Raw genomic sequence first — 24,625 nt, 5'->3', positions numbered from 1 at the left:
TGCTATGCCATAATGGTGAAAATTTCTCTTATTGTTTCTTCCACAAAAATTTTTGTATTTGAGACTCCTAGAGTGATGTGCACCTAGAGAGGATCAAGTCTGCCCTGCGGTACTTCTCTGAATCGCACCTATTCTCTGAGGAGGCCACACAATGTGGGTCACCCTTCCTTGAACTAAACCCAGGGGAATCTGTCAAGAATAGCTTAAGTTAGCAAAAGTGACAGAATTATAAACTTCTCATCTTAGCCACACTTGCAAATTACTGTCACTGCAATCTGACGCAACTATGTCACTATTGCAAGCTGCAGGCTGTTCAGTGTTGTTACATCTTAAGGTAACAACAATAGTAGTGTAAATTCTGCATTGGTAATACTACTGTTAATCTATTATTCTATTCTAGAGCAAAAGACAGGATAACCTACTGTGCCAAATGTTCTTGAATCCATGCTTGAAGATGAATTGTCTCCCTCAACCCAGCAATGCCCCTCCGGAACTCTCAGCACATCGTAGGACTTCCGAATTCCAATCCATTCTCCAGGTAAGGCGGTTATCCTCTTAATATGTTTCTCCTTGTGATCACTTGGTGAGCTGACAAAAAAAAAATCCAAGTCCTAAGATATAAACAAAAATGGTAGCCGAGAAAATGTTGGGTGGAGAAAATACCGGAATACTACAATATCACCATGGGAGAACTTGTAATGGTTAAGACACAATTTCTCCAGCAAAACATAGTCATCTGGAAAAACAAGAGTTTCAATCACATTATGCATTGAAAAGGAAATTTGTTTACAATATTCTCTTTCGATAATCGATACCAACCAGTCGATATGCCCATAAACTTAGTCTCCCCGGGATTCAATGTAGGAGACATAGAGGAACCCCGAACCAGAGCAACGCTGGCGATACGATCCGATATACAGAGACCCACGACCCCAACCGTGAAGAACGTGCTGGCGACACTCTGCAACACCTTCCGAGTACCCATTGTCCTGGTTTCGGCAGATACTCACATGCTGAAGAATAACCAAAGCATTTGCATCACAATACTAATAACCAATCAAAATACAAAACCAAAACACAATGGGGTAGTAGCAGCAAGTGAGAGTTAAGCAAGCAAAAGCAGTGTTGGGTGTCTCAGAGGCATATAATCGAACACCTTTGTGTGCATTGTGATTGCGAGATCGATACAGAGTAATCTCAAAGGAAAATTAATAAAATACATGATATGAAGCAAACCCAAGTCTCTAAATTAGAACCAGAGCCAGGAAATTTATCAATCGCAGAACGTAGCGAGGAATTCAAGAAAGACTAACAGAGTGTAACTATCAAACAAGTCTAAATATACACAAAAAAACGTAGCAAGGGATTCATCACCTGATTGGTGTTAAGTGATTCAATCAATACGGCTAAGTCTTTCTCCTTCTCTGTCTATGTAGAGGTGAGAGCCAGAGAGAGAGAGCTGCAGTTGCTGCTGTTCAGAAATTCGGTTTCAGAGGCACGAGTTAGCTGAGGTTATAACCGGCACTTAAACTAAAGAGGTGGCTCTTTACCTTTACCCAAAAAATAGAGGTAAAAGAGTGCTGTACGCTACAGCTACACAAGGCCGTAGTTTTGCACTTTTGGTCATAATTTTAATCGACAAAGCCTAAGTTGCCCATGAAGCTTTCATTATGGTTTGCAAGGAGTAAAAGATGTTCCCCGGCAAGCAGCATTACAGCAAAGTTTTATCCAAGACGGGTTAAATCGGATAGACAGTAAAACGGCAGTCACTAAATTATCACCATGAAAATTGTTTAAGTTCAATATTAAGAAAAGTACAGGTCTTCCAACATTACAAGTTATTTTCATTAGCGTAAGATCCGGTTAAGGAAATTGAAACAATCAATTGAGCTTCAAAGAAACACGATCCTGCCTTCCAGTTGAACAGTTGCAAGCATTACAATAATCTATGCTCCAATTTCCATGCTCCGCTGTGTGCTGTTGTGCTTCAGAAATAAGAAACCGCAAAGAGAACAAAGTTAATAAGATGTGCATATACAACAAATAACGGTTCTATTTCATCCCAAATGGAATAATCATATAAAAATCATCCATAAGCAAGAGAGACAAAAGCGAAAACAGAAATCCACCAAAACTGAGTACTCGCCACAATACTCAGAACTTGAAGTTGCATTGAATAAAAAAATCAATTAAAGAATCATTATTGTTTCTTGGACACAAACTCTCAACTAGACAGTATGCAGCAGATTGTTTTTCTCTCAATATTTTTCCGTAGGAATTTAACAAAGCCATAATTGTTTTCATTCAACAATATGTCAATATCCCATCCTACCACAGCTATGAGTGAAACTGTAATGTGCCATGAATGACGCATTATCTGGTAAGGGAATGGGCCCAGACTAGCACAATTCCTACCTTATACAAATTTTTCAGGTTTAACAATCAGCCCAGACTAGCACAGAACTGCAAGATCAGAGAAACACTAACCTGCTCATCTCTTTCGCTTGAGTGTCCTAATATTCTTCAAGATAAAGGCAATAACCTCCTTCAATGTCGCTTTTCTGTCTTCTTTTAAATTCCAGAGCTCAGCAATAACATACCTGCCACTTGGATTATACTCATTAACTTCTTTTAACGCTTTAACAACACAATTATGTATCTCAAGCCCCCACTCCTCCTTCAGATTACGTAGCTTCTCATCTTCCTCGTTGATAATTTCCTGTGACAACATCATTTGTAACGAATTAATCATCTTCTTATGACTTCCTATTGCCCTATACACGAAAGTTCCTTGAAATCATAGTTCTTAGAGATAAAGGAATTAATTCTCAGTATGAATACACATCATCTAATGCATGCCAAAAAAAAAAAGTTGAAATCTTTGATTTTTGCTCTTCTCCACTCATCCTCATTCCTCACCAATAAAATCGTTATTCAGCACAACTCGGTCCCAACTACATCCAGTGGATCCCAGTGTATTAGAAGTTTGAGAGAAAAAGTAGGACAAAATGTTGGACTGCTGTTCGTTCAAGGAAAAGATCACACAATTGGATTTTTCAATCAAAGTATAAACTTATGTGGGAAAAAGTATCGATAGAACAAAAGAAGAGTTAGTTCAATTAATGTCGACATAAACAATAAAGGGCAGAACTGCTCATTAGTTCTCCAATAGGAGTGTCTCCCCAAATTCACCCACTTAAACAAGCAGAATTCCCTGCTTGAAGGTACAAATATTTTCAGGTGAAGCCAGAAAATATGAAAGAAATTCATTTTATCCATAGGAAGTATCTTTCAATATTCAAATTTGCCTCCCATCCTACAAGAACTTCCTAAAAATTGATATGGTACACACTATAATTATTGATAGAATCTCCTATGTCGAGAGCTTAAGCCTTGCTCAGCAACGAAAACGTAGGGACTCTCACCGAAAGCAATTAGGTTAGAGTTGAATGCTCCAACTTGAGCCTAAGCCTCACATGACAATGTGTAATACTCTGGACCTCTTCAGCCATTATTAGTTGGTTTGAATTATTGCAGCAAAGACACACTTAATTATTGGTTACTAAATGTACTGAGAATTAAAATATCTGATGCTATTCGAAAGACATACCACAGTTTTCCCTTCTCTCTCTATCACCTGGAAAGGATGCCATTCTGGATCTTTCAGATTTTCCTGCCACTGGGAGCACATAGTGAAGGCCTGAACCTGCGCTTCCTCGAGAGAAAACTTTGACTTGCATGCATTGAGGAAGGGTTTTTGATCCAGATCTCCCATTCTCTTTATCCCAATATGAGATGGACCAGCTAACATTTCAGACAAACCCTATAATAAGATTAAAACAATAAGAGCTTTCATACAAGGACACTTCAAAGTTGCACATCATAATCTTTCTTCTACTGCAAAAACAAAAACAAAAACAAAAACAGTAGAAATATACTCTTCCATCAATTCATAACTAGAAATGACAACTTATGTTATTGGAATTAAAGAAGTAAAAACAAAAGCAAAAACAGTAGAAATATACTCTTCCAATCAATTCATAACTAGAAATAGAATGACAACCTATGTTATCGGAATTAAAGAAGTAAAAAGGATTAGCTGAATGTATCATACTTTGGTCACCCTAGAGATTTAAGACAAGAAAAAATCTTTAAGTAAGCAATGGAAAAAAAACAGCTTTTAATTGGCAATTCGTAATTGATCACTCAGAACTCAGTAGCAATTCAGTCATTCTTTTTAGTTTCTTCTTTTTTATTTACGTACTTTATCAACGTCTGTTGCTTCCAAGGAATGAAATATAGAGATGACAATCAAAATAACCTCATTATTTCCATCATAATAGAGGCTGAGCATTAAAGTGGCTGTTTTATGATTTCAGTGATTCTAATGAATGACTTAAAGTTTAGAGGTCAGTGATTACTATATAAATAAGCCTCAAAGTACTAGGAACAAAACTTAAGAGGAAAAGCAAGAAATTATGGCCAACGAATGCTTGTGTGTGTGTGTGTGAATTAACAAAGATCAAGTACACAGGAAAAAAAATGCATACCTTTATCAATTCTTTACGAGCATCTTGCAACTCATCATTGCTCTGGCGCTCTTTGATGATTAGAGTTTGATTCATATTTTCCAAACCTTCAAGCTCTTCCTGTTTCTCTTTCAATTCTTCTTCCATATCTTTTATCTTCTTTTGAACGGCATCATCATCTTGATCCCCAATGTGCTTCATCACCTCTAGTTTACCTTTCAATTCTTCTATTTCCATCTCCACCTTCTGTTTGGCATTCAGTTGCTTTTCTAGATGAAGTATTTTATCTAAGGCATCTTTTTTCTCTCTCTGAGACCAAAGAGTCCTTGTCAGTGAAAATCAATGAACCCATCATTCGTATGTTATTTCTATAATCTCAAGTAGCCCGTATTTGATACCTTTTGCTCTTCAACCAGCCTCAATACACTCTCATCCGCCTTTTTCTGCTCCGCAGAAGCCAATTGAAGTGAATTGTTTCTCTCATCATTCTGAAGATCAGGAGCAAATTAAAATGAAAATCATCAGTAAAAAGATATTATGTGAGATTTAATTGTATTTTAGACCAGAACATAACGTTGGCAATAAAAATTGTGCTGCAACATTAGACCTCATATTCCATCAGTATGGATGAGCATAAACTGTTGATCAATTTTAAGAAGCTATTTTCATAATATGAACAACACATCATTAGGGAGGACAACTGAAAATCTTTTGACACAGCCAGCACTTAAATAGACAGAATGGATAATCTGTTGATCAATATGTCTTTTGTTAAACTACATATAGTTCTTTTACTACTACTTAAAAAACAATATTTCATTACATGCTCCCAAATGCCTATAACTAGCCCTCCTTCTACTGAGGTCTGAAACTCTTCCGATTTCCTTATGTTCACATATGAAACTTGAGTTGACTGACTTACAGCACATATAGAAAAAGCAAGCTATTACACTGGTACCAGATCACAAATGCCTAATCTTAATCATTTCTATAGTGGTCTAGAACTCTTCCTAAGTCCTATAAATACATAGGAAATCGACTAGACACGGACATTATTAATCAGGTCATTATTGGGACCCTTTAATGATTGAATATACAATTTATTCACAGATATTGAGAGATTTATAATTCGAACTCTAGACATGTCAACAGCTTTGATTGATCACCAATTTTAAATTAAATTCTAATTTAGACAAACTTGAACCATATAATAAATGTTACAAGATAATGAAATATAACAAAATTACAGCATAGAAACTGGTAAAAGTAAGTAGGCATTTATTAAAATAGATTAAGAATGTAGCATGTACCTTCTTCTTATCCTCGTCAAGTTTTTGCCTCTCACGTTCAGTTACTGCTTCTCGTTTGTTTAATTCTTTTCTCCAGGAATCAAGTTTCTTTTTTTTAGACTCCAACTCGTAATTCAGTTTCTCTTGCTCATCTAATATCCTCTGAACATTGGCTCTTGACATGTTCTGCATCCTTCTTGATTCTGATCAGCAAAAAGAAACGTATAAGGCATTATCTTAGGCTGCATAATTCTTCTGTTCACTATTATTACCATTACTACATAACTAGGTGGGATAGAATAATCCTTTGGGCTCAGTAACGAATAAATTCATGTCCAACAGCAACCTTGATTACAATTGTTTCCTGCTTATGACCATGGATCATGTGAACAGGTATATGGGTGAGGAACAAACTCAGATCTATAATAATTGTTTGAAGTTGACAGGATCTATCACAAAATTAACAGCAGGACTCAAACAGCACCTTATACTATAAAAATCAAATGCAAATAAAAATTTCACCATAAACACATACGTTGAACCAGAGGATTGAGAAAACTGCATGCCCATAAACATAAAATCATAAAGAAATCACAAAAGCACAGAAAGGGGACAGGATTAAACCGTCGACAAACGCGTTATGTAGCCTATCTTTTTCGTCTAGCATCCTGCTTAAAGACAACGCATCCTCATTGTATTTGTATCTTAGTTCATCCAGATTTTCATTTGTCATATCGATTTTGCTGGCCAGGTTTGCCACGACAATATTCTTGCTTTGGGCTGCTTCCTGGACAATGTCCGATACCGTTTTAAGCTGTCCTCTCTTGCGGAGAAATTCCCCCACTGGCCCTTGGGATTCATAATCATCAGAACGTGCACACCAGCCGTAAATACTTGAACCAGGTTGCTGCTTCCGTGCATTCCAGTGCTCTTTGCCGTGACAATCAGATAAGAACCACTTTTCAAAGTCAGTAGCATTTCCGAAACCATTCCAATCTTTATTGAAGTATACCACAGCACCTGCCACTTTTTCCCCTTCATTAAAGAAGGCATGTACTTCTAGAGGTTTGTACTTGGAAAATTTCTTCAACCAATAACCAGAATCAAGCAAATCATCCCCATCCTTTGGCTGGCCCAACACTATATTGGCAACAACACCAGTCCAGGGCCACACATAAAGATCTTCTGGCTTCTCATCTTTGACAACAGGTTTGGGCGGAGTCAAACGCTGTGTTTGATCAGCTTCACTGGCTAACTCCTTCTCTAGATACAAAGCTAAAGCAAGGTGGTTGGCCTTCTGGATAGCGCTTCTGTTGGCAGAGCCTTTGGCCACCCCGGAAGAATGTTGCAGCAGATCCTTGTACTTGTAATCCTGCTTCTTCTTCCCAGCACAGAAGGGGCATCTGAGAGTGCCATTCGGACCCTTTACTTTCAGCTTCCCGCTCCGTAGCTGCTCGTATGGTTTATCTTTGTATTCACTAATCTCAGACTCACTGATATCTGAATCTTCATCAGAGCTATACTCCATCGCGTCCATTTCAACTCTCTACAAACATTTACATGTAATTATTCAAATAAATAAAAATTGAGCAGCATTTTCCCTTAAAATGCTATGAGCAGATTATTAAAATGTCCTAAAAACATATATTTACATACAAAAAAAAATGTCCTAAACAAATTGAAGTTGCTCTTAAGAACACAGAGATGGCTCTAATATGCGATTGCTCTTCGTCTAGGGTTCGATCTCCCTTCATTTCTCAATTACAGAAACCAAATTTCAATATGGAAATGAAATTTTTACAGTTTCCGAAACACAAAAGCTACGGAAACTACAAATTGGAAGCCGCATTCAACATGCACATACATATAATCAACAAATTCCAACACAGAATTCCGAGATTGAGCGCAGACTGTAGAGAGAGAAAGTGAGACTTACAGGAGAGAGAGAGAGAGAGAGAGAGAGAGAGAGAGAGAGAGAGAGAGAGAGGTGTGGAGACTGGAGAGTAAAATTGGGTCAAATGTGAGTAGAGAGGCGAAGGAGTAAATGAGACCTAAAATATTCAAGGTGAGGACCACGTGCCTTGAAGGCCATAACATTTTCAGTTTTTCACTCACGTTTGGATCGTGATACCCCTGCGATGAGTATTTTGATGAATAATGTTTCGGCCCAAAAGAAAAATTATTGTAAAGAAACAAAAAAAAAACATTATTGTATGGTTTGGATCGTATGAAGTTTTTCAAGTGAGTACCATCTTGTTGAGGACTAAAGACTTAATTATTAATTATCTCAACCATTTAGTTTTCAAGTCTATATAAGTAAATTTGGTAATGGTTAAAGTATTAAAGTAGATTAAATTAGTGAACATACCAAAATTGTCAAATATAAACTGTTGAAGTTTATAATGAGTAAATTACATTTATGAATGTCTTAACGATTTGCAATTTGAACAAAATTGTATAAGGATGATATGCTCATATATATCTACAAACTAAACGGTCAATATATAAATAGAATATCGAAAAGTGGGTGAATCTCTTAGTCTTCAACTAGTTCTCAATAAGATGATACTCATTGGAAAAACTCTATTGGATCGTTATATCATACAAATGACACAATGAGAGTCTTGATAACAGATTCCACGCACCAATAATGTACAAGTCGTGTACACTATTAGTCAGGGACGCTGCGGTGAGCTATGGGGTACGCTGACCGTGCAGTGGTATAGTTTCAATATATATGGATGGTAATATATAATTAATTATATATATACATGTATATGCTACTCTCTTGTTAAGTTGGCAAGAAAATAATTTTTCAACTTTAAATTTCGGAAGATAAGGGGTTAAACTCTCATTGAGTCACTGTCCACATTTTCAATTTTAATGCCCCTACCTCCACAATTTCGCACTAGGTATTTGAATACAATGGATCGGCTTTGTCGTTAATTTTTCAAATCCGTTAGTTTGACAACTCAGTAGTTGAGTATTGTTGTCTTGTGGATGTCGAATTTCTTGGCTTGTGATCTTGCAATTTCTATCGTTGTTGATCATGCTGAGATTTTGTCTCCCTCTCCAATCTGCTATAATTCTATTTGGTTATAGTTTTTTACAACTTTCCTAAAATATTAGTAATCATATGAATAGTTGGTAATTAAAAAAAATGGTTGAAATGCATATTGATGGTTGCAATTTTTCAATCTTGTGTCTCAGCCAATATTAAATATAAAAAGTAAAACTCGAAAACCTTAAGCAATTATAACTGATCGCGTATTAGACTCAAATTAAAAATTATTTTGGCATGCAGGTGAAAGTGTGACAATATCAGTAAATTTGTACACCCCAAGTTCATCTTTAGGAACCTTTTGCTTTTGGGGTGCGGCCTTGGTTCCTGATATAAAAAACAATTTCACAAGTTGAAATTTGGAACAACCTTAGTCCTCTGAGTCCTGCATCAATGTACTGCCTAATTTTAGTTTTGTTCCAAAAATTCCAAAATCAGCTTTGGTTACTAGGAACAAGAGCATCTTCCTCTGTCTAACAACTAAGCAACAGATAACAACCTCATTGATATTAGCATGCAATGCAACTTTCCTAGGTACTTCAGCATTCCAGATGGTCTTCCAAAGGCCCTGTTTAAAAATTCAGGTGGTGGTGCAGGGGCTAAACCGAGCCCCAAAGCCATATCTCTAGCCACAATCTGTAGTGAAGATCCTTCTTGTGACAATGCCAAATTTGATGATCAACTGAAACTCTACTACTCAATGGAATACTAAGAACAAGATACACACCCAATTGTGTGAAAAATCTCTCCAGTTTAGCTTGGTCCCTTCTTCTAATAGGAGGATCGATCAACTCGGAAACAAAATACGGAGCATCCCTACTTGAGGGTGAAGAATGGCACCGGGGAACTCTAAAACCAATTTGCCTTCCATATTTCAATTCTCTCCACTCCCCACATACCATCTCAGGCACTGGAACACGAGCTCATAACTGATGAAATCATCAGATGAACCAGTTGGTAACAAATAGCAATTTATAACATAAACTGAAACTGTCTGAGCCACTGCTTTGATCAAGATTTTTCTTTCTCTGGCACCACTCAATAGCTTACAGCGCCAACTCACCACTCAATATCAGGAGCTTAATTGGATAACAGAGTCCCCGCCTTTTCATGTATGTATTCGAGTCCTCTTGCAGCACCCAATGTGCCTAATAAGTTAGAACAGGAGCAGGTTGAGCTTCTTGTATATGTCAGGTTGCACCTTTTCCATGCTGCATTTATTATACAACTAATATCTTATCAGCACAATTACCAGAACTTGAACATAAGAGGCTGTTATAAAGACATGAATACTTTCATTGCCTATAGAACCACATTAACCAAGGTTGTGAAATAAAATCCAACCATTATAAAGTACTCCTACATATCATGTAAAATATCATGAAGAGATCCATTTATAATTTATTTGCAAACTCAAACGCAGAACAGAAGCTCAAGTTTTCTCTTAATATAATGAACAAATGAGCGGGTTTCACCTTTTCAAGCTCTTCAATGCAAATGACCGAAGGTGACTTCACATATCTCTGCTTGCTTGGTCATGCACATTCTATTCAGCTGTAGCTGCTGTACCATGCATCAACTGATCATCAGAGTTCCTAATTTTAATCCCTTTTCTTTTTTGTTCATTTTATTCCATGGATGGAAAGGTGAGTTCCAAACTGATTTAAGAATCTAATAAAAAAACACAACTGATTTCAGAAACTTTACATGGAATGGAAAACAATGAGACAAATTTTATATCTTAAATACTGTCACAGCTATTACAGAAGAGAAGTTCCGTAATCACTGAACCAAGCGAGCTCAAATGACTGAATGCAAAGAGCTGGATGTGTGTCATGCATTGAACCACGGTGCATATTTAGAGTCCAAAGTATACCAGCAAATGGGACAAGAATGATTCTTCTCCAGCCACTGAAAAATGCAAGGACCATGAAAAACATGCAAGCAAGGCAGTCGACTAGTGTTGCGCCCAACCTCAAAGTCATCCAAACAAATAGAACATGTCCCACTTTTGGTAGCAAAGTGATGACATAAGTAGTCTTCAGTCACTTGATCATCCATTTGATGCATTATTTCCAGCCCTTCAATTCGCCGCACGTCAATGAAGTCATTAGGGACCAAGGGAGTGCAGTTTTGAACGACATCAATTATTCTTGCCAGAACATTGGGGATGTCTTCTTTCTCTTGAGGAGGATAATGAGTATTAATAAAATCTACGATCATACGCCCTGAAGAGGATTGCATGATGCTAGCAGAATCGAAGTTGTTTAACTCCGAACGACGCACTGTAATGACCTTAGTTGTAGGGGGGAGCATCCAATCTTCTTGAGAACAAGCATCACTATTTGGTGACAAAGTGTGCTCCGTTATCTTGTACTGTATGTATCGGATCTTAAGCTCATCATCACGGGACGGTGAAATCTGGGCCGAGGTATCATCAGAGATGCCGCACATCATTGTACTATTCCAATCCACATAGCATTTATCGAGATTAATGATCGTGTGCACTCGTTTGTGAAGATCAATGGTGTGAGATGCCATAGTTTCAGATTGAAGATATGAATGGCAGGGGGGTGGGTTCTGTTTATATACACCGAAACAATTACGAAGACCAACTCGGACAAGGATTCCCAATAATCACTCCCAACAAATGTAAATCTATTCCAACTTAGACTCGGATTCTCTACCTAAGCTAGCAACGGTATATACCAAAATCAGATCAATTTAATTGTGGATAAAACAGGGAGATTACCGAAAATTTTGCCGGCGCAGCTTTCCGAATTCCGATGAATGTAACCGTGCGATGGTGGGTTGATGAGATTTTGGGTTACCTCTAATGGGTGGGTTGAAGTTGGTGGAGCAGCAACCAATGTTCTAGCCGGTCAAGTGATCAACATGTTGCCTGTGAGTAGAGGCGTTCAAAATGGTGTTCAAAGGTTTATTCTTGATGGTGTCTAGGAGCGTTAGAAAGCTAATAGCCGAAGCTGTTCGTGGCAATTGAGAGTTGATTACTTGAATTGGTACATTGTTGTGTCTGTGAAACTGATTGTACAGTGACATTGAATAAGAGTTTCTGCAGTTCAGTTCTGTGTACTCTCATTGGTATATAATTCTTAGGAACTTCAAACATGCAATGACAAAGCATGGTCCTGCTACTACATGTAGTAATCGTGCTAGATCACCAGAATATATGGAGTCAAATAAAATGAAACTAGAGAGCATCAGCTATTTCTTACAAGTATTTCTACATTTTTTTTTGGGGGGGGGGGGGGGGGGGGGTTATAATTGAATAAAATAAAGAGAGATAGTTTACTTGTACTTGTGCTTGAGTAAGGCTCCGAAGGAGAACATCTTGATGATAACACAATCGAATCTGCAAAAAGGAGTCATAAAGAGAGGAAGGGGAAGGAGGGGCGTTCATAGATGGTCACATGAAAACTAGAATCGGTGCCTCCTATGATTATTCTTCCTCATAATCCCCTTTTTAGGCTTTTCCTACTCGAATTTGATTTGATGTTAACTAAATTAAATACAGTGTTGATTCCTCTTCATCAGAATCACAACTATGTAAAGACCTCCTTCAAAGCTTTTACACCACTGAAAGCAACACTGATATTCATTTAAACCTTTAAAGTTTCTGATATACAATGCAATTAGGAAATGGTATTCGGAAGAGCACCAAGCTGACCAAGCTTGCACCTTACAGAACCCACCAGCGGGTTTAAGAATATTTCTTTCTTAAAACGAGATGAAGAAGCTCGATCACACTTGCCAAACAGTTGCAGCTGCAGCTAATTCAGCTTCATTTTATGCATTTATGATGTTCCTTCATTACCTAATTCAGTCTCTTTCATGCATTTTATGCTGTAGCTGCTAATATCAGACTTGCCAGTATTTAACATTACAATTAGAGATGGTTGTCTCAACCAACACCTCACAATCTGATGATGCTTTCGGTGATTACAATCTTCGGAAAGAGTAATGCTGAAGGGATTCCACTCCATCGGCTATCACAAATCAACATCACTACAATGTATGTTTTCTCACTATGAGTAATGAAAAACCACAAATTTGAGATCAATATCTCCCCTCCTATACTTGCCCTTATTTTTGATCAGCTTGTTGCAGAATAATATCATGCTTGACACAGCAATGTGCAAATGTAATCCCTTAAAATAACAATAACAATAAAGAGAAGATTGAGTTGTTTAATGAAGAACAACAGTATTGTTTTCCTCAGCACCTTACTTGCACCTTCTTTACAACTCTGTATAATGAAGAACATATTCCACTGGAAAATAAGTATTGCTAAGACCACTTCTTTTTTTCTGGAAAAAAGAAGAACGAGTTGTTATAGACCTATAGATAATAAAATACAGAAACACTTGTTAACAAAAAGAATTCTGAAATGCTTTCTTGAACACATTTGAAATTGACAAAATCAACTTCATTGATACCATTATTTGTAGAATCAAATGGGGTTCCTGCATTTTCTTCCAACCATACTTTGAAGTACACTTCACCAGCAGCTACACTTAGCCAGTTTAACAATTTTATATAATTTAATGCAATCAGAAGTTTAGGACCAGACCACTTACAAGTACCCATGTGTGTAATTTATACTATTCACAAGAAAAAAACAAGTACATTATTGCTTGAATGATTAATGTAATCACTGCTTATTTCAAAGATTCTCTGCATCATTTTTGGATTTTTTTGTCTTTCTAATACTACGTCACTTGATTGATCTAACAAACAGACACAAATGCACAGATGTACTGATTCATTTGCAGCCAGCTTAAGCATGTCTGCATGTATTTCATCATCTTCTGAAGGTGATGACTCATATTGACTTTAACATTTTGCTAAACATAGAGCACTGGGGTTATAATTTTACACTTAGTGATATATTCTTACTTAATACCTGGTCCTTTGACACATACTGTAACTAATGGTCCAGTAGTTTCTTTTCACAAAAGATAGTAAAATAGAATTGACAGTTTGCCCAAGAACCTTGCCACTTCAAGTGGCTTGGTGTAGGGGGTGGCGTGAAAGGTTATCCTTCGTAAAATTCTCCTGTAAGAGTGACAGATGCTGCCAACAAATAGAGACAGGTGCCAGATTCTTTGCAATGAGAAATTTAAAACATTAAGAAAAAAAACATGAACTTGATAAGTAAGTCACAAAGCCTAAGGATAAATGATCATAGAGATAGGCATTGCCTTTGGTGAAATTTCTAGGGAGCATATGAGAAAAAACTGCCTGCAAATTCACTCCAGAACTAAGTTTGAAGTTGAAATGACAGTTCTTCCTTTCCTGCAATTTACTTTTACTGCTCTTATATCTTCATCTCCTTCTCCATCCCTACAATTATTTGACATTCACCTGCATGCCATATAGGGACACCATAAATTTGGGAATTCATTGAGAGGTAGCACACAGTTATTGAGTTACAGCCGTTGATATATAATTTGATACAAAACAATATATCAAAATCAAATACAGAAATGAGAAATCTCAGTACTATGCATACACCTAAAGTCCCAAAGTGCAAGAACAAGAGTCCCTGCAATGTCCCACCGTCCACAATTCCTCATCTCCAACAGTTTCAACCACTTACTTCTTCCCCCACCTTTCCTCTTGGGATTCTCTAAGTCAACCTCATCCTATTCCTATATATATCACCTCAGTCCTCACTATACTCCTCAAAACATAGAGACAAAGTGAAACTGGAAACTGGAACAAGTTTCTCTTCTCTATCTTGACTCCAAAGTTTATTTAATTCACCTAGTTTTTGCCATTTTTGTTTTTGGAGTAATGGACAACAACAATGGCAATGGGGAAGTTCCCTCAGCTCCTTCAACTCCAGTAACACCAGGCACTCCTGGTGTTCCTCTCTTTGGTGGGTTCAAGCCAGATCATAGATCAAGTGGGATTGGTAGGAAATCACTTCTCAAGAGCTGCAGCAAGTGCTTTACTGTTGATGATTGGGCGTTGGAAGGAGCATTGCCTAAAGCTTTCTGTGCACTACCACCCCCTCCTGTCCCACTTGCAAGAAAGGTAATGAAGTTTATACTATGAACCTGATCGAGTAGCTCTATTGGGAGAGTTTGAATCTCATAATTGTTTTGGTCGTGTGTTATATGTTCATTTAACTGACTTGCATAATGTTGTAAGATTTGAAATATAAAGACTCACCCATTTTTTATGGAATGGTTCCAAATCCAGGTAGGAGCTGAATTCCTAGGCACTTTCATACTGATATTTTCTGGGACAGCTACAGCTATTGTGAACCAAAAGACAGAAGGCACTGAAAGCCTTCTAGGCCTTGCAGCCTCCACCGGACTCGCTGTTATGATTGTGATTTTATCGACAGGTCACATCTCTGGAGCTCATCTGAACCCTGCTGTCACCATTGCCTTTGCTGCACTCAAGCACTTCGCATGGAAACTTGTGAGAAATTATCTACCATCAAACATTTAGCATGGTCAAGTTCGTTGGCCGAATATATCAATCTAGCATGTGCTGCAGATTGAGAGTCCATTAAACGTAACATAACTAATGTGACTGATATCGTTTTGCAGGTACCGGTGTACATTGGAGCACAAATGTTGGCATCGCTGTGTTCTGCTTTTGCCTTGAAGGTGATATTTCACCCCATAATGGGGGGTGGAGTTACAGTTCCTTCAGGAAATTATAGTCAGGCATTTGCTTTGGAGTTCATCATCAGCTTCAACCTCATGTTTGTGGTCACTGCTGTAGCCACCGACACTAGAGCTGTAAGTCTTACACACCCTTTCTTTTTTTCATGAACAAATAATGACGACTAAGACTCGAGATCTTCTGATTGGATAATAGTATAATTACAAAAATATCTTCTTTTCCTGAACCTTCAAAAGTTTATACTTTGTTTTTAAATATCAGACAAACACCAAACCTTCCCTGGAATTTCCAGTAGACAAGGATTCATTATAAATATCTTATGCAACAAACAACAGTCAATGAAAATATATCATATAGAGATGAGTCCAAATTCCACGTAGAAGTCACCAGCAGTTACATATTTAAATCTCACTGTATCAGTTCAAGTTCGTGCATGTCTCTGAAACCGAGTTCAACATGGTTAGAAATGAAAACTAAAAGCATATCAAGATAAGGGATGAGTCATCCAGCTTGAGTAAATTAGTGGCAAGAGTTACAGTCCGTCTTTGCCAGTAACAAAGTTGCTCGTATAACTTGAGCCAATCTAACCATCTGTATCATAGAAAGCTTTCAATTATGAAACATGCATGTAGTAAATAGAACTCTTCAAATTATAAATGTGAAATTACAAAGAATCTTGTAACATGCAGGTTGGCGAACTGGCAGGAATTGCAGTTGGAGCGACTGTCATGCTTAACATACTCATAGCTGGGTATGACTGAATTACGACTATAAACTATCTATGCTTGTGTCTAATAGTCACAAATTCAATTTGCAAGATTGTTGTAGAGAAAATGTTAACAAGGCAATATAAAAAGGATTATTCACTGAAACCTTTCCTTCACGCTATTGTGCAGGGAGACAACAGGAGCTTCAATGAACCCCGTGAGAACACTAGGACCAGCCATAGCTGCAAACAACTTTAAAGCCATATGGATCTACCTCACTGCTCCAATTCTTGGGGCGCTTTGCGGGGCGGGAACCTACACAGCAGTCAAGCTGCCAGAGGAAGAAGGTGAAAAGCCTTTGACAAGGAGCTTCAGAAGATGACTGCTCAACACCTTCATCAAGCCTACATGAAATATCCCAAAGCTCAGATCAGGACACAATGAACTTGGTATGGCACAAACAAGTGAGATTAGATACAGTAGTATGATCTCAGTTACAATTACAATGACCTGTGGTAGTACATAATAGAAAATGAAATATTTGTATTAATAATAAGCAAAGGTAGGGCTCTCTCCTGTCAACCACACCTCTGTTTTTCCCCTACAATGGTGTGTTAGTTGTGGACTGGCCTTTGTTAACAGAAAATACGAGATCAGGTAACAACTTACTGTAATAGTCCATTATTGTGTTTCACTGTTATCTAAAACCCAGTGGGAAGTACAGAAATGTTATATCTCCCTCCAGTATTTTCCCATATTATACAACTAAGTTGAAACGTCTCATTTTCCAGGAAATTATGCAGCTTTCTTTCCCTTACTCAATTTCCAGCTCTCAACACCAACACCTATGCTTACTTATGACAGATCTTATTGAATTAGGTTTCAGTTCCAAAGTTCTGAGCTCGGAAATAAGTACAAAAAAATATTATGTGTATGGTAAATACTTATATGTGAACCACAGTTATACACCAGAAGCAACATGCATGTACTTAAAAAAAGAAGAGAAAGAAGTTATGTAGTTATTTAGTACAGCAAAAGTCAATAACATCCAAATGCAACAGCAAATGTAAAATTCCACAACCAATTAAAATGATCATACAGCTTAGTATCACATATGAAAGACAAAACAAACTGAAATTTGGCAAGGTCGTCCAGAAGAAGTCTGTTAGAAAAAGCATAAATGCAGAAAGAGCATCGAATCTCAATTAGGTGTATTTTTACAAATGTGTGGAAGGTATCCAACCTACGCTAGCTTTTCCTATTTAAAAGAAAAATCAGAAGGTGTATTTTTACAAATGTGAGGAAGGTATCCAACCTACGCTAGCTTTTCTTATTTAAAAGAAAAATCAGAAGGTGATCAGGTGATTCATGTCCGGCAATCACCAACATCTGAATAACAGACCCTGGACTATTGTTTACATTGATCAATGTATTGTACAGACTCAAACTAATGTATAGACACACAGTTATATGTGTTCACAATCGATGCACAGAAATGCAGCAATACAACGAAAGTGCACAAGCAGTCCACCGATACAAACAGCATCCATTACAACAGCCGCTAAAAATTTCAAAAAAGCAGATACAGAATAATATCATAATACATCAGCTCAATCAAGCACAAAATGATCTTAACAGCCTCCCTCCAATCCACATGAGAAGAACATCCAATATTTCATTTTCTTTTGTGAAGTCGGGGAAATTGAGGCCCACAAAGATGCCCAAAAACAAATTTCAACTCACACACTAAAAGCAAAATTTGTGCCAAATACAGAAGCGGATGTAAGGAATCATCCTCATGTATTTTCTACAAACCAGTTGGGTGAACGTGTTAGATAGCTTAGGATGGAAAGGGACGTGAAGGAACAAATGGTCTATGTGAACATACTTTTACGACAGACAAATAGTTTGTCTATCTCCATGGAAGGCATATTAGGTGCGCTATTACCATTCATGTCAGGTATCTAGCATCAGAAACCATCCACCCATGATTTACATAACATGGAAATACAAGAATGCAGTGTACTTATAAACTTATACTGTAATACACAAATGCTGACTCAACCATCAGCTGTAATTTTACAAGCCTCTCTCCAAATAAGCTTGAATTTGATGAGATTTTTTTTTCTTTCCAAATTATGTTATTATTATTGTACTTAAGGAAAGATGAATCACCAAATAACTCACTGAAGAAGAAATGCATGCAGCAGAGAGAGGATTCTTAGTCTCATATCAGATATTACTATAATTATTATATGTTCTTATCAGGCATATGTGGAGTTAGATTTTGATCTATTCCAGCTATGTCACTTGCATTTGCGTCCATGAACCTTCACCAATGAGGCATGCAAGTATACCAAAAACTGAAAAGTTAGTGAGCATTTCAGGCAACAGGTTCAACTATATATCATTCAAAAGTACACTCATAGTTATAACACTTGAGAACTACTGTTCCATGCTGTGGTTGTTGGAACAATACTATAATTCTACATTTCCACTCAAGAGGTGTACCAAAGCTAATGAGTTAACTATCCGTTTTCATATTGTTTTTTGTTAAATACCAACAGTTACAGAACACAGATTTCTCTATTACATTGTTTGTTCCAAGCTCAACCATGCATAAAAATCATATGTTACGCGACTATTGAACCAAACAAAAATCCAATAATGAATTTATAGTAAATATACACACTAAAAATTTACAAATGATCTACAAAAAATTACTAAGCTGAACAAATTTAGATGCTCTATGTAACCTGTTCCACAAAGTGAACCACAGCAATTAACACAAAAGTACAAAACAAGCAACTTCAACCATACAGATTAAAACAAAAACAAAACTTTCACCAGCAAGAAACAAATTGGTATTGAAATAACTCAAAATAAGCAGTAAAAAAGGGAACCTTACCAAATAAGTTACTACTTTCAGTGATCATCCAAAACCAAAAATGCTCCAGATTATTTATTTCCTTCTCCAACACACCCACTAAAAGCCCGACCCGAATCCACATTCAGACCATGGAAACCTCCTTGACCCGACCCGCTTCATAATCGGATCGGGCCAAGTAGTGACCGAGGGAAAGCAGGAGCGAAGCAGCGAGGACGCCGAATAGATTGGCGACGGCGTCTCTGGCGGAGGCGCCGGCGGAGTGGAAGAAGCCGAGCTCGTCGGCGAACTCCTTGGCGGCGCCGGCGGAGAGAGACAAGAGTGAGCCGACCCGAATGGAGTGGCGGCGTAGAAACGGGTAAGGGGTTCGGGCGGCAAATGTGGAGAAGAGGAGAGTGAGAGAGAAGCAGAAGAGGAAGTGGTAGAGCTTGTCTCGGCCTAGCCACGGGTCATTGTCCTCCATTTTTAGCCCAATTGAAAGATTTTTGGTAGAAGTCCCTTATATAAGGGCCGCTGGAAAACGGTTCAAACTGTTGAAGCTTCAAATGGTCTCGTTAGTTTTATTAGGTGTAGAATAGTGGATAGTTATTTATCTGACAGAAATTTTGACAGAAAAAATTCATTAATTTATTCAATTGAGAAAAATGGACTGTTATACACGTTTATTTATTTGTCAGTTAGCAAATATGTGGGTAATTTCGGCAATTCCGCTTTCCGCTTTTATAGCAGTAGAGATTTTTTTTTTCAAAAATTAAAATATCAATAGAAATTAAACTTAAAATGAAAATGGCATATGAAACGTATCATGTTCAGTGTTTGATTTCATAAATAACAGTTTACGAGGAATAACACAAGCGGTTGGTATATGCGTGCTTATAATTGAGTTTTGATCAAGTTCGATCACTCACTGCCAGCATCATATGATAACTAGAGGCAGAAGTGGGATAACACATGTTGGAGCTTTCTTGAGTGACCGCTAAAATAAACTCTAAAGCGGGATTTGGACTACTAGAAGATTCAAAATTGAACAGCATAACTGCATCAAAGTCATTACACAAACATTGTTTCCAGTATAGATAAAGAACAATCGATAATGTCAAGGCCTTACAATAATGAGATTAAAACCTGCTGTTTTCATGCTAGTTCATCTTGCTAATTAGTTCATTGATTTTATCCTCACGATTACCGGTGTCTCCACCATCTTGGAAACGCGCTTTTACTCCTTTCAATCCTGCTTCTGGCTTGTTGAGTGTAAAGGGCCATAGAAAGCCGGCAGCCTCCTTGAAATATTTACCAGTAGAGGCAATTTCATGCACTATGTCTTCTAAGCATATAATATTATACTTCGCCAGTGCCTGCAATATACATCAATGAGGAGCATAAGAGAAGGTATCACAAAACGTTGCAATAGGAAGAAGACTTGGACCTTACGGTAAAAAAAAAAAAACAAGACTTGGAAACAACTTGAGATGAACTTTCATGTACCTCTTCAATCAGGTTATTGTCTGTCAGCGGAACTCTTTGCTTGTTTATCTTTGCATAACCTTTCTTGTAAATCAACTCCTTCACATTCTTAAGGTTAGGATACCTTCGGAAACAAGAAAACTATGATCATTACTAGGAATATTTAATGAAACAAGATGAATTAATTATGATCAATGAATTTCGTTATTAGGATTAAAATCTGAATACACAAATCAAGTTTTGGGAGGCTCTAGCTCTATGGTGAATCTTTTCTACAAAAATGTCTACCAAACAACACTGTTTTAAAAGCATCACAAAAAGTTCTTCAACAATAAGCACGTATTATATCCTAGTATTGCAATAGAAGTTATGCCAGACTAACAATGTTTGACAAAGGAACTTGAGAAGAAGAAGAATTAATTAGAGTTGTATGTGGGCAGCTTTTAAATTATAAAAAAAAAAATACCCAAGATCAGGTCCTCTTGCTAATGAATGACATGACAGATACAGGCATGATTAAACTCCCCAACTGGTCAGCCAACTTGAAGACAACCCAGGTTAGTTACAAGTTTTGCTCAATTGCTATTGAACTTTGTAGCCTCAACCAACCAAACAATAGTTTACACCAAGGCCCCATTAAAGAAAAGAAAAACGCAAAAATATTGAATTTCCAATGTCCAAATGTCATACATTAATAACCATATATATATGTAAAAACAGAAAGATAATATATCCATCTGGATGCCATTTTATAATCAAAATATTAAGGTTCAGAAGTTTGATGCAGAGTCACAAATATGAGCTGTAATTGTTCTCTATCAATCAAAATGTTTGCAGCAATAAAGATCTGATATCAAAGAAGTTAGCAATTTCGATACCAGAGAGGAATAAATGAAAGTATCACGACATAAACCACATAATACTGTAAGATTTTCCCATTACGTGATTCCACGGCAAGCCAGTAGGGAAAAAAGGAAGTGATCCATAACATAATTGATGGAGCAGATATAAGATGGCTGGAAAAGAATTATCATGTTTGGAAGCCTAAAACTAAGCCCAACCTTTTCTGGTCCATAAGAAAGTATCCATGGTAGTTTAAGGGTCTTGTAAGGTTAATTTTCAGTTACAAGACTAATTATGAGTCTAAAGTCTTAAGAGTCTATTAATGTCTTAATATCAATAAGTTTGAGAAGTTATAGTCTTAGGGTATTCTAGAAGTCTAAGAGTTGTCTATGAAGCTTATAAGTATAGCTATCTATTGTACTTTCACATCAGATTAGAATGAATTGAAGATTATATTGAAGGCAGTGCCTTGTTATCCCTCCTCTAACCTCCCTCATTCTACTTCTCCCTTCTGAAAGCTCTCTTCTCTCATAAACTACCCCCTCTTCCCTGCATCAATAATAGTAACCTAGATTTTTCCTTTACGTGATTTCCACGGTAAGTCAATCAATCCCATAAAAGAAAACAGATCACGTGTACCACAAGAGACAGGCTCAGTTATTCTACAAGAGAGCAACTAGGTACTACACATTATAATACATTCTTGTCAATACACTGAGAGTGTATATCAAAACAATAGAAAATTTTGGTTATATCAAAACAGTAGAAAAACTGAAGGATACACACTGCTTACCCATAGGTAACATAAGGCTCAATCCTCTGCAGCTTTTCCAACATTGCTTCGTCAGCTCTCACAAAAACAGCACTGAAGATTTTCCTCAAGTTTAAGCTGTATAAGTGCTTCCTGACAGCAGGATGCATGTCATTTTTCCTGAGATAATATTAAAAAGTTCAGAAAATAGAGTTGAAGGCATGTATAGGTAAACAAAAATGTAAAGTCCGAAAATGGAAACCCACCCTCCTATGCGAATAATGAAAAGAAGCTTGGGGTTAGTTGTCTCTAATGCTGGCCTCTTTCTCTTCAACCTGTGTTTCATTTGGACAAGGTCCACCTCCTGAAAAGACAGGAAATATCTCGATCAAGTACTGAATCATAGGGACATCATTGAAATGAAGTCACAGATATCAAAGAACCTATGAGAACTATCGAGTTAAAGGACACCTAATTGATGCTTATCAACATGCTTAAGAGAACCTCTGTACTAAGCTGTGTATGATTGCATTGCATTCCACCATCTACAGTTTGGCAACAGAAAGAATCTGTCCTAAACCCTTTCCTACTGTATTCTCGGATCCCAATAGAAGAGTGAAGTGCAATGCAAGATTGCACACTTCTCAAAGTTCAACAAGAAAATAAAACCCAACATTTTTATGCTAAAAATCACAATCTGGCCATGAGACTAGGCTCAAAAATGACCCTAGTAAGAACCTAACCACATTATAATTCACAACACAGATACCTTCAACATTCATCTAGAATTTTTCAGAAACACTCATTCCAGCATTTGGGCTGTTAAAAAACAACCACCCAAAAGCCGGTAACTAATTCTACACAAATATACAAAACTATAATTATCCACCATTTGGCTGTGATTTCGACATTCTTATATTCTATAAAGAATCAAACAATACAACCCTTGTTACTACAACCTATGAGGAAAGAATAGTGGGAAGAAGCATACCCGGTAGCGAAACTCTTTGACAAAGTCCTCAGGCTTCTTGATGAACTCCTGCTTGCTCTTTTGGCTCTGCCGAAACTTCCTCTGCTCCAACTGCTCTCTTCTCCTCAAAGCCAATTCCTCATTACTTTTCCTCTTCTTCAATATAATCTCCGGCACCGTCGTCATCGGCTGCGCCACCTCTCCGCTCATCTCTCCCTTTTCGTTTTTTTTTTACTGAAACCAGCTAAAAATAAACTCAAAACCCAATATTGAGTATCGCTCTAGGTTTCTACTAGGCTTATAGAACAAAGAGAAGAAGTAGCAAAAATCAATTGAGAGGAAGAAAGATGAAAATTTACCAGTATGGGTTGGTTGCTTCGGTTTAGGGTTTAGAAAGCGAGAAAGCGGCGTGTGTTTGAGAGGGCTTTAGGCTTTCAGCAGTAGCAGGGTATATGGCAACTCGCAATTGACACACTCGTTAAAAGGTTTCGGCATATTACGAATAGGACCTTCCAACAATGTTTCTTTGTTAATTACGAAATTATATATCTATACTATTAATAACCAAAACATATTATGTCAATTAAAACGCATTTGAGAATACATAAACACTCTTGGACCAAAATTTATTTTAAAATGAGATTATATCATTCAAGAATAATAAGGTAAAAACTAAAATCAGAATATAAAATAAAAATGATTATATATTCTACAGATAACTTTTCCCTCCCGGCCCTCCATATAAATGTCCAGTATCTCCAATATTTGCAATAATATCCATGCAATGAATCCTTATTTATATTGTAATTATAACTAACACAATAACACCACACCCATTGGGTGTGTTTTTTTCTAATATCAATAACTCAAACACGTTTTGTCAATAAAAACACTTGTGAAATTACACTAACACATTCATATTATAGGTTAATTTAAAAACTATTAATATATAAATACTATAACAGTAATTAACAAAATAATATAATAAATACAATAAAAAATATGAAAACTGTCAAGTAACTTCCCATAACTTTCCCCATGCATTATCTTTCCTCCATTGTAAATTGAAATAAAAAAATAAGTTTAATTTGTAACGAAAAAAAATTCATAGTAAATGGCTCGTCTTCTTCTCTCGTTGAGAACCCTAGCCGCCCTCTCCCTCTCTGGTGAAGTCGATGGTTCTCAAGCTAGCGGAGGCAACATCATATTTATGGATTACAACCTTGGCTTATCTCCTGCATCAAGGGGGCTATGTCCTCCTTTTGTGATTATTTCTCCTTGTCAATCTAAGGCTACGGGGGTGGACGTGGATTGCTTTTGGGATCATAATCTTTGATCTCTACTAGGAACAACCATGATTGTTGATGACTTGGTCGACTGCAGTGATGGTTGGTTGGCTGCTCTGACAGGGTTTGTGCCACTAATGGGTGATGATACCCAATGATTTGGTGGTGGAGGTAC

At 37.1% G+C, this 24,625-nt stretch overlaps 6 protein-coding genes across 7 annotated transcripts; 1 reads left to right on the top strand and 5 right to left on the bottom strand.

The window, feature by feature from the left end:
* On the bottom strand, nucleotides 1-1,496 carry LOC126799705 (uncharacterized). 2 transcript variants are annotated; one of them, XM_050526953.1, is made up of 5 exons: nucleotides 1,375-1,496; nucleotides 820-1,033; nucleotides 664-736; nucleotides 423-588; nucleotides 1-189 (listed from the first exon to the last, which is right to left on the bottom strand). In XM_050526953.1, the coding sequence occupies exons 2-5, from the start codon at nucleotides 983-985 to the stop codon at nucleotides 94-96; spliced, it is 501 nt and encodes a 166-aa protein (XP_050382910.1). In that variant the 5' UTR covers nucleotides 986-1,033; nucleotides 1,375-1,496; the 3' UTR covers nucleotides 1-93. The 2 variants fall into 2 exon arrangements, with proteins under 2 accessions (XP_050382910.1, XP_050382911.1); XM_050526954.1 differs by having other exon boundaries at nucleotides 820-1,013.
* Nucleotides 1,497-1,750: 254 nt separating this feature from the next.
* On the bottom strand, nucleotides 1,751-7,384 carry LOC126796655 (factor of DNA methylation 1). Its single transcript, XM_050523385.1, has 7 exons — nucleotides 6,443-7,384; nucleotides 5,840-6,021; nucleotides 4,928-5,017; nucleotides 4,551-4,838; nucleotides 3,611-3,823; nucleotides 2,488-2,719; nucleotides 1,751-1,985 (listed from the first exon to the last, which is right to left on the bottom strand). Exons 1-6 carry the CDS (start codon nucleotides 7,353-7,355, stop codon nucleotides 2,492-2,494), a joined length of 1,914 nt encoding a protein of 637 aa, XP_050379342.1. The 5' UTR covers nucleotides 7,356-7,384; the 3' UTR covers nucleotides 1,751-1,985; nucleotides 2,488-2,491.
* A 3,178-nt stretch (nucleotides 7,385-10,562) lies between these two features.
* On the bottom strand, nucleotides 10,563-11,796 carry LOC126796658 (uncharacterized). Its single transcript, XM_050523387.1, has 2 exons — nucleotides 11,632-11,796; nucleotides 10,563-11,459 (listed from the first exon to the last, which is right to left on the bottom strand). The coding sequence occupies exon 2, from the start codon at nucleotides 11,418-11,420 to the stop codon at nucleotides 10,713-10,715; it is 708 nt and encodes a 235-aa protein (XP_050379344.1). The 5' UTR covers nucleotides 11,421-11,459; nucleotides 11,632-11,796; the 3' UTR covers nucleotides 10,563-10,712.
* A 2,520-nt stretch (nucleotides 11,797-14,316) lies between these two features.
* Nucleotides 14,317-16,834, top strand: LOC126796656 (aquaporin NIP6-1). The gene is made up of 5 exons (XM_050523386.1): nucleotides 14,317-14,939; nucleotides 15,108-15,332; nucleotides 15,464-15,658; nucleotides 16,232-16,293; nucleotides 16,439-16,834. The coding sequence occupies exons 1-5, from the start codon at nucleotides 14,697-14,699 to the stop codon at nucleotides 16,629-16,631; spliced, it is 918 nt and encodes a 305-aa protein (XP_050379343.1). The 5' UTR covers nucleotides 14,317-14,696; the 3' UTR covers nucleotides 16,632-16,834.
* Nucleotides 16,172-19,622, bottom strand: LOC126796659 (uncharacterized). Its single transcript, XM_050523388.1, has 2 exons — nucleotides 19,158-19,622; nucleotides 16,172-16,653 (listed from the first exon to the last, which is right to left on the bottom strand). The coding sequence occupies exon 1, from the start codon at nucleotides 19,597-19,599 to the stop codon at nucleotides 19,261-19,263; it is 339 nt and encodes a 112-aa protein (XP_050379345.1). The 5' UTR covers nucleotides 19,600-19,622; the 3' UTR covers nucleotides 16,172-16,653; nucleotides 19,158-19,260.
* A 525-nt stretch (nucleotides 19,623-20,147) lies between these two features.
* On the bottom strand, nucleotides 20,148-23,585 carry LOC126798413 (60S ribosomal protein L7-1). The gene is made up of 6 exons (XM_050525374.1): nucleotides 23,524-23,585; nucleotides 23,186-23,408; nucleotides 22,461-22,558; nucleotides 22,237-22,374; nucleotides 20,622-20,724; nucleotides 20,148-20,491 (listed from the first exon to the last, which is right to left on the bottom strand). Exons 2-6 carry the CDS (start codon nucleotides 23,372-23,374, stop codon nucleotides 20,276-20,278), a joined length of 744 nt encoding a protein of 247 aa, XP_050381331.1. The 5' UTR covers nucleotides 23,375-23,408; nucleotides 23,524-23,585; the 3' UTR covers nucleotides 20,148-20,275.
* Between the last annotated feature and the right edge of the window lie 1,040 nt (nucleotides 23,586-24,625).

The sequence above is a fragment of the Argentina anserina genome, chromosome 6 (genome assembly GCF_933775445.1).
Source record: "Argentina anserina chromosome 6, drPotAnse1.1, whole genome shotgun sequence".
Classification (NCBI taxonomy): Eukaryota; Viridiplantae; Streptophyta; class Magnoliopsida; order Rosales; family Rosaceae; genus Argentina; species Argentina anserina.
Note: the sequence above shows the minus strand (reverse complement) of the source record. Positions and strands in the feature narration are given on the sequence as shown.

Coding starts and splice junctions, on each gene's coding strand:
- LOC126796658 (XM_050523387.1), bottom strand. CDS start 11,420: ATGGCATCTCACACCATTGATCTTCACAAACGAGTGCACACGATCATT.
- LOC126799705 (XM_050526953.1), bottom strand. CDS start 985: ATGGGTACTCGGAAGGTGTTGCAGAGTGTCGCCAGCACGTTCTTCACG. Junction 589..663: donor GGTGATATTGTAGTATTCCG/GTATTTTCTCCA, acceptor TTTTTTTGTCAG/CTCACCAAGTGATCACAAGG. Junction 190..422: donor ATTCAAGAACATTTGGCACA/GTAGGTTATCCT, acceptor TATTCTTGACAG/ATTCCCCTGGGTTTAGTTCA.
- LOC126796659 (XM_050523388.1), bottom strand. CDS start 19,599: ATGGAGGACAATGACCCGTGGCTAGGCCGAGACAAGCTCTACCACTTC.
- LOC126796655 (XM_050523385.1), bottom strand. CDS start 7,355: ATGGACGCGATGGAGTATAGCTCTGATGAAGATTCAGATATCAGTGAG. Junction 3,824..4,550: donor CTCGTAAAGAATTGATAAAG/GTATGCATTTTT, acceptor ATCTTATTATAG/GGTTTGTCTGAAATGTTAGC. Junction 2,720..3,610: donor AGAGAGAAGGGAAAACTGTG/GTATGTCTTTCG, acceptor ATGTTGTCACAG/GAAATTATCAACGAGGAAGA.
- LOC126796656 (XM_050523386.1), top strand. CDS start 14,697: ATGGACAACAACAATGGCAATGGGGAAGTTCCCTCAGCTCCTTCAACT. Junction 14,940..15,107: donor CTGTCCCACTTGCAAGAAAG/GTAATGAAGTTT, acceptor TTCCAAATCCAG/GTAGGAGCTGAATTCCTAGG. Junction 16,294..16,438: donor CTTAACATACTCATAGCTGG/GTATGACTGAAT, acceptor GCTATTGTGCAG/GGAGACAACAGGAGCTTCAA.
- LOC126798413 (XM_050525374.1), bottom strand. CDS start 23,374: ATGAGCGGAGAGGTGGCGCAGCCGATGACGACGGTGCCGGAGATTATA. Junction 20,725..22,236: donor GAGCCTTATGTTACCTATGG/GTAAGCAGTGTG, acceptor TTGTTTCCGAAG/GTATCCTAACCTTAAGAATG. Junction 20,492..20,621: donor ACAATAACCTGATTGAAGAG/GTACATGAAAGT, acceptor TGTATATTGCAG/GCACTGGCGAAGTATAATAT.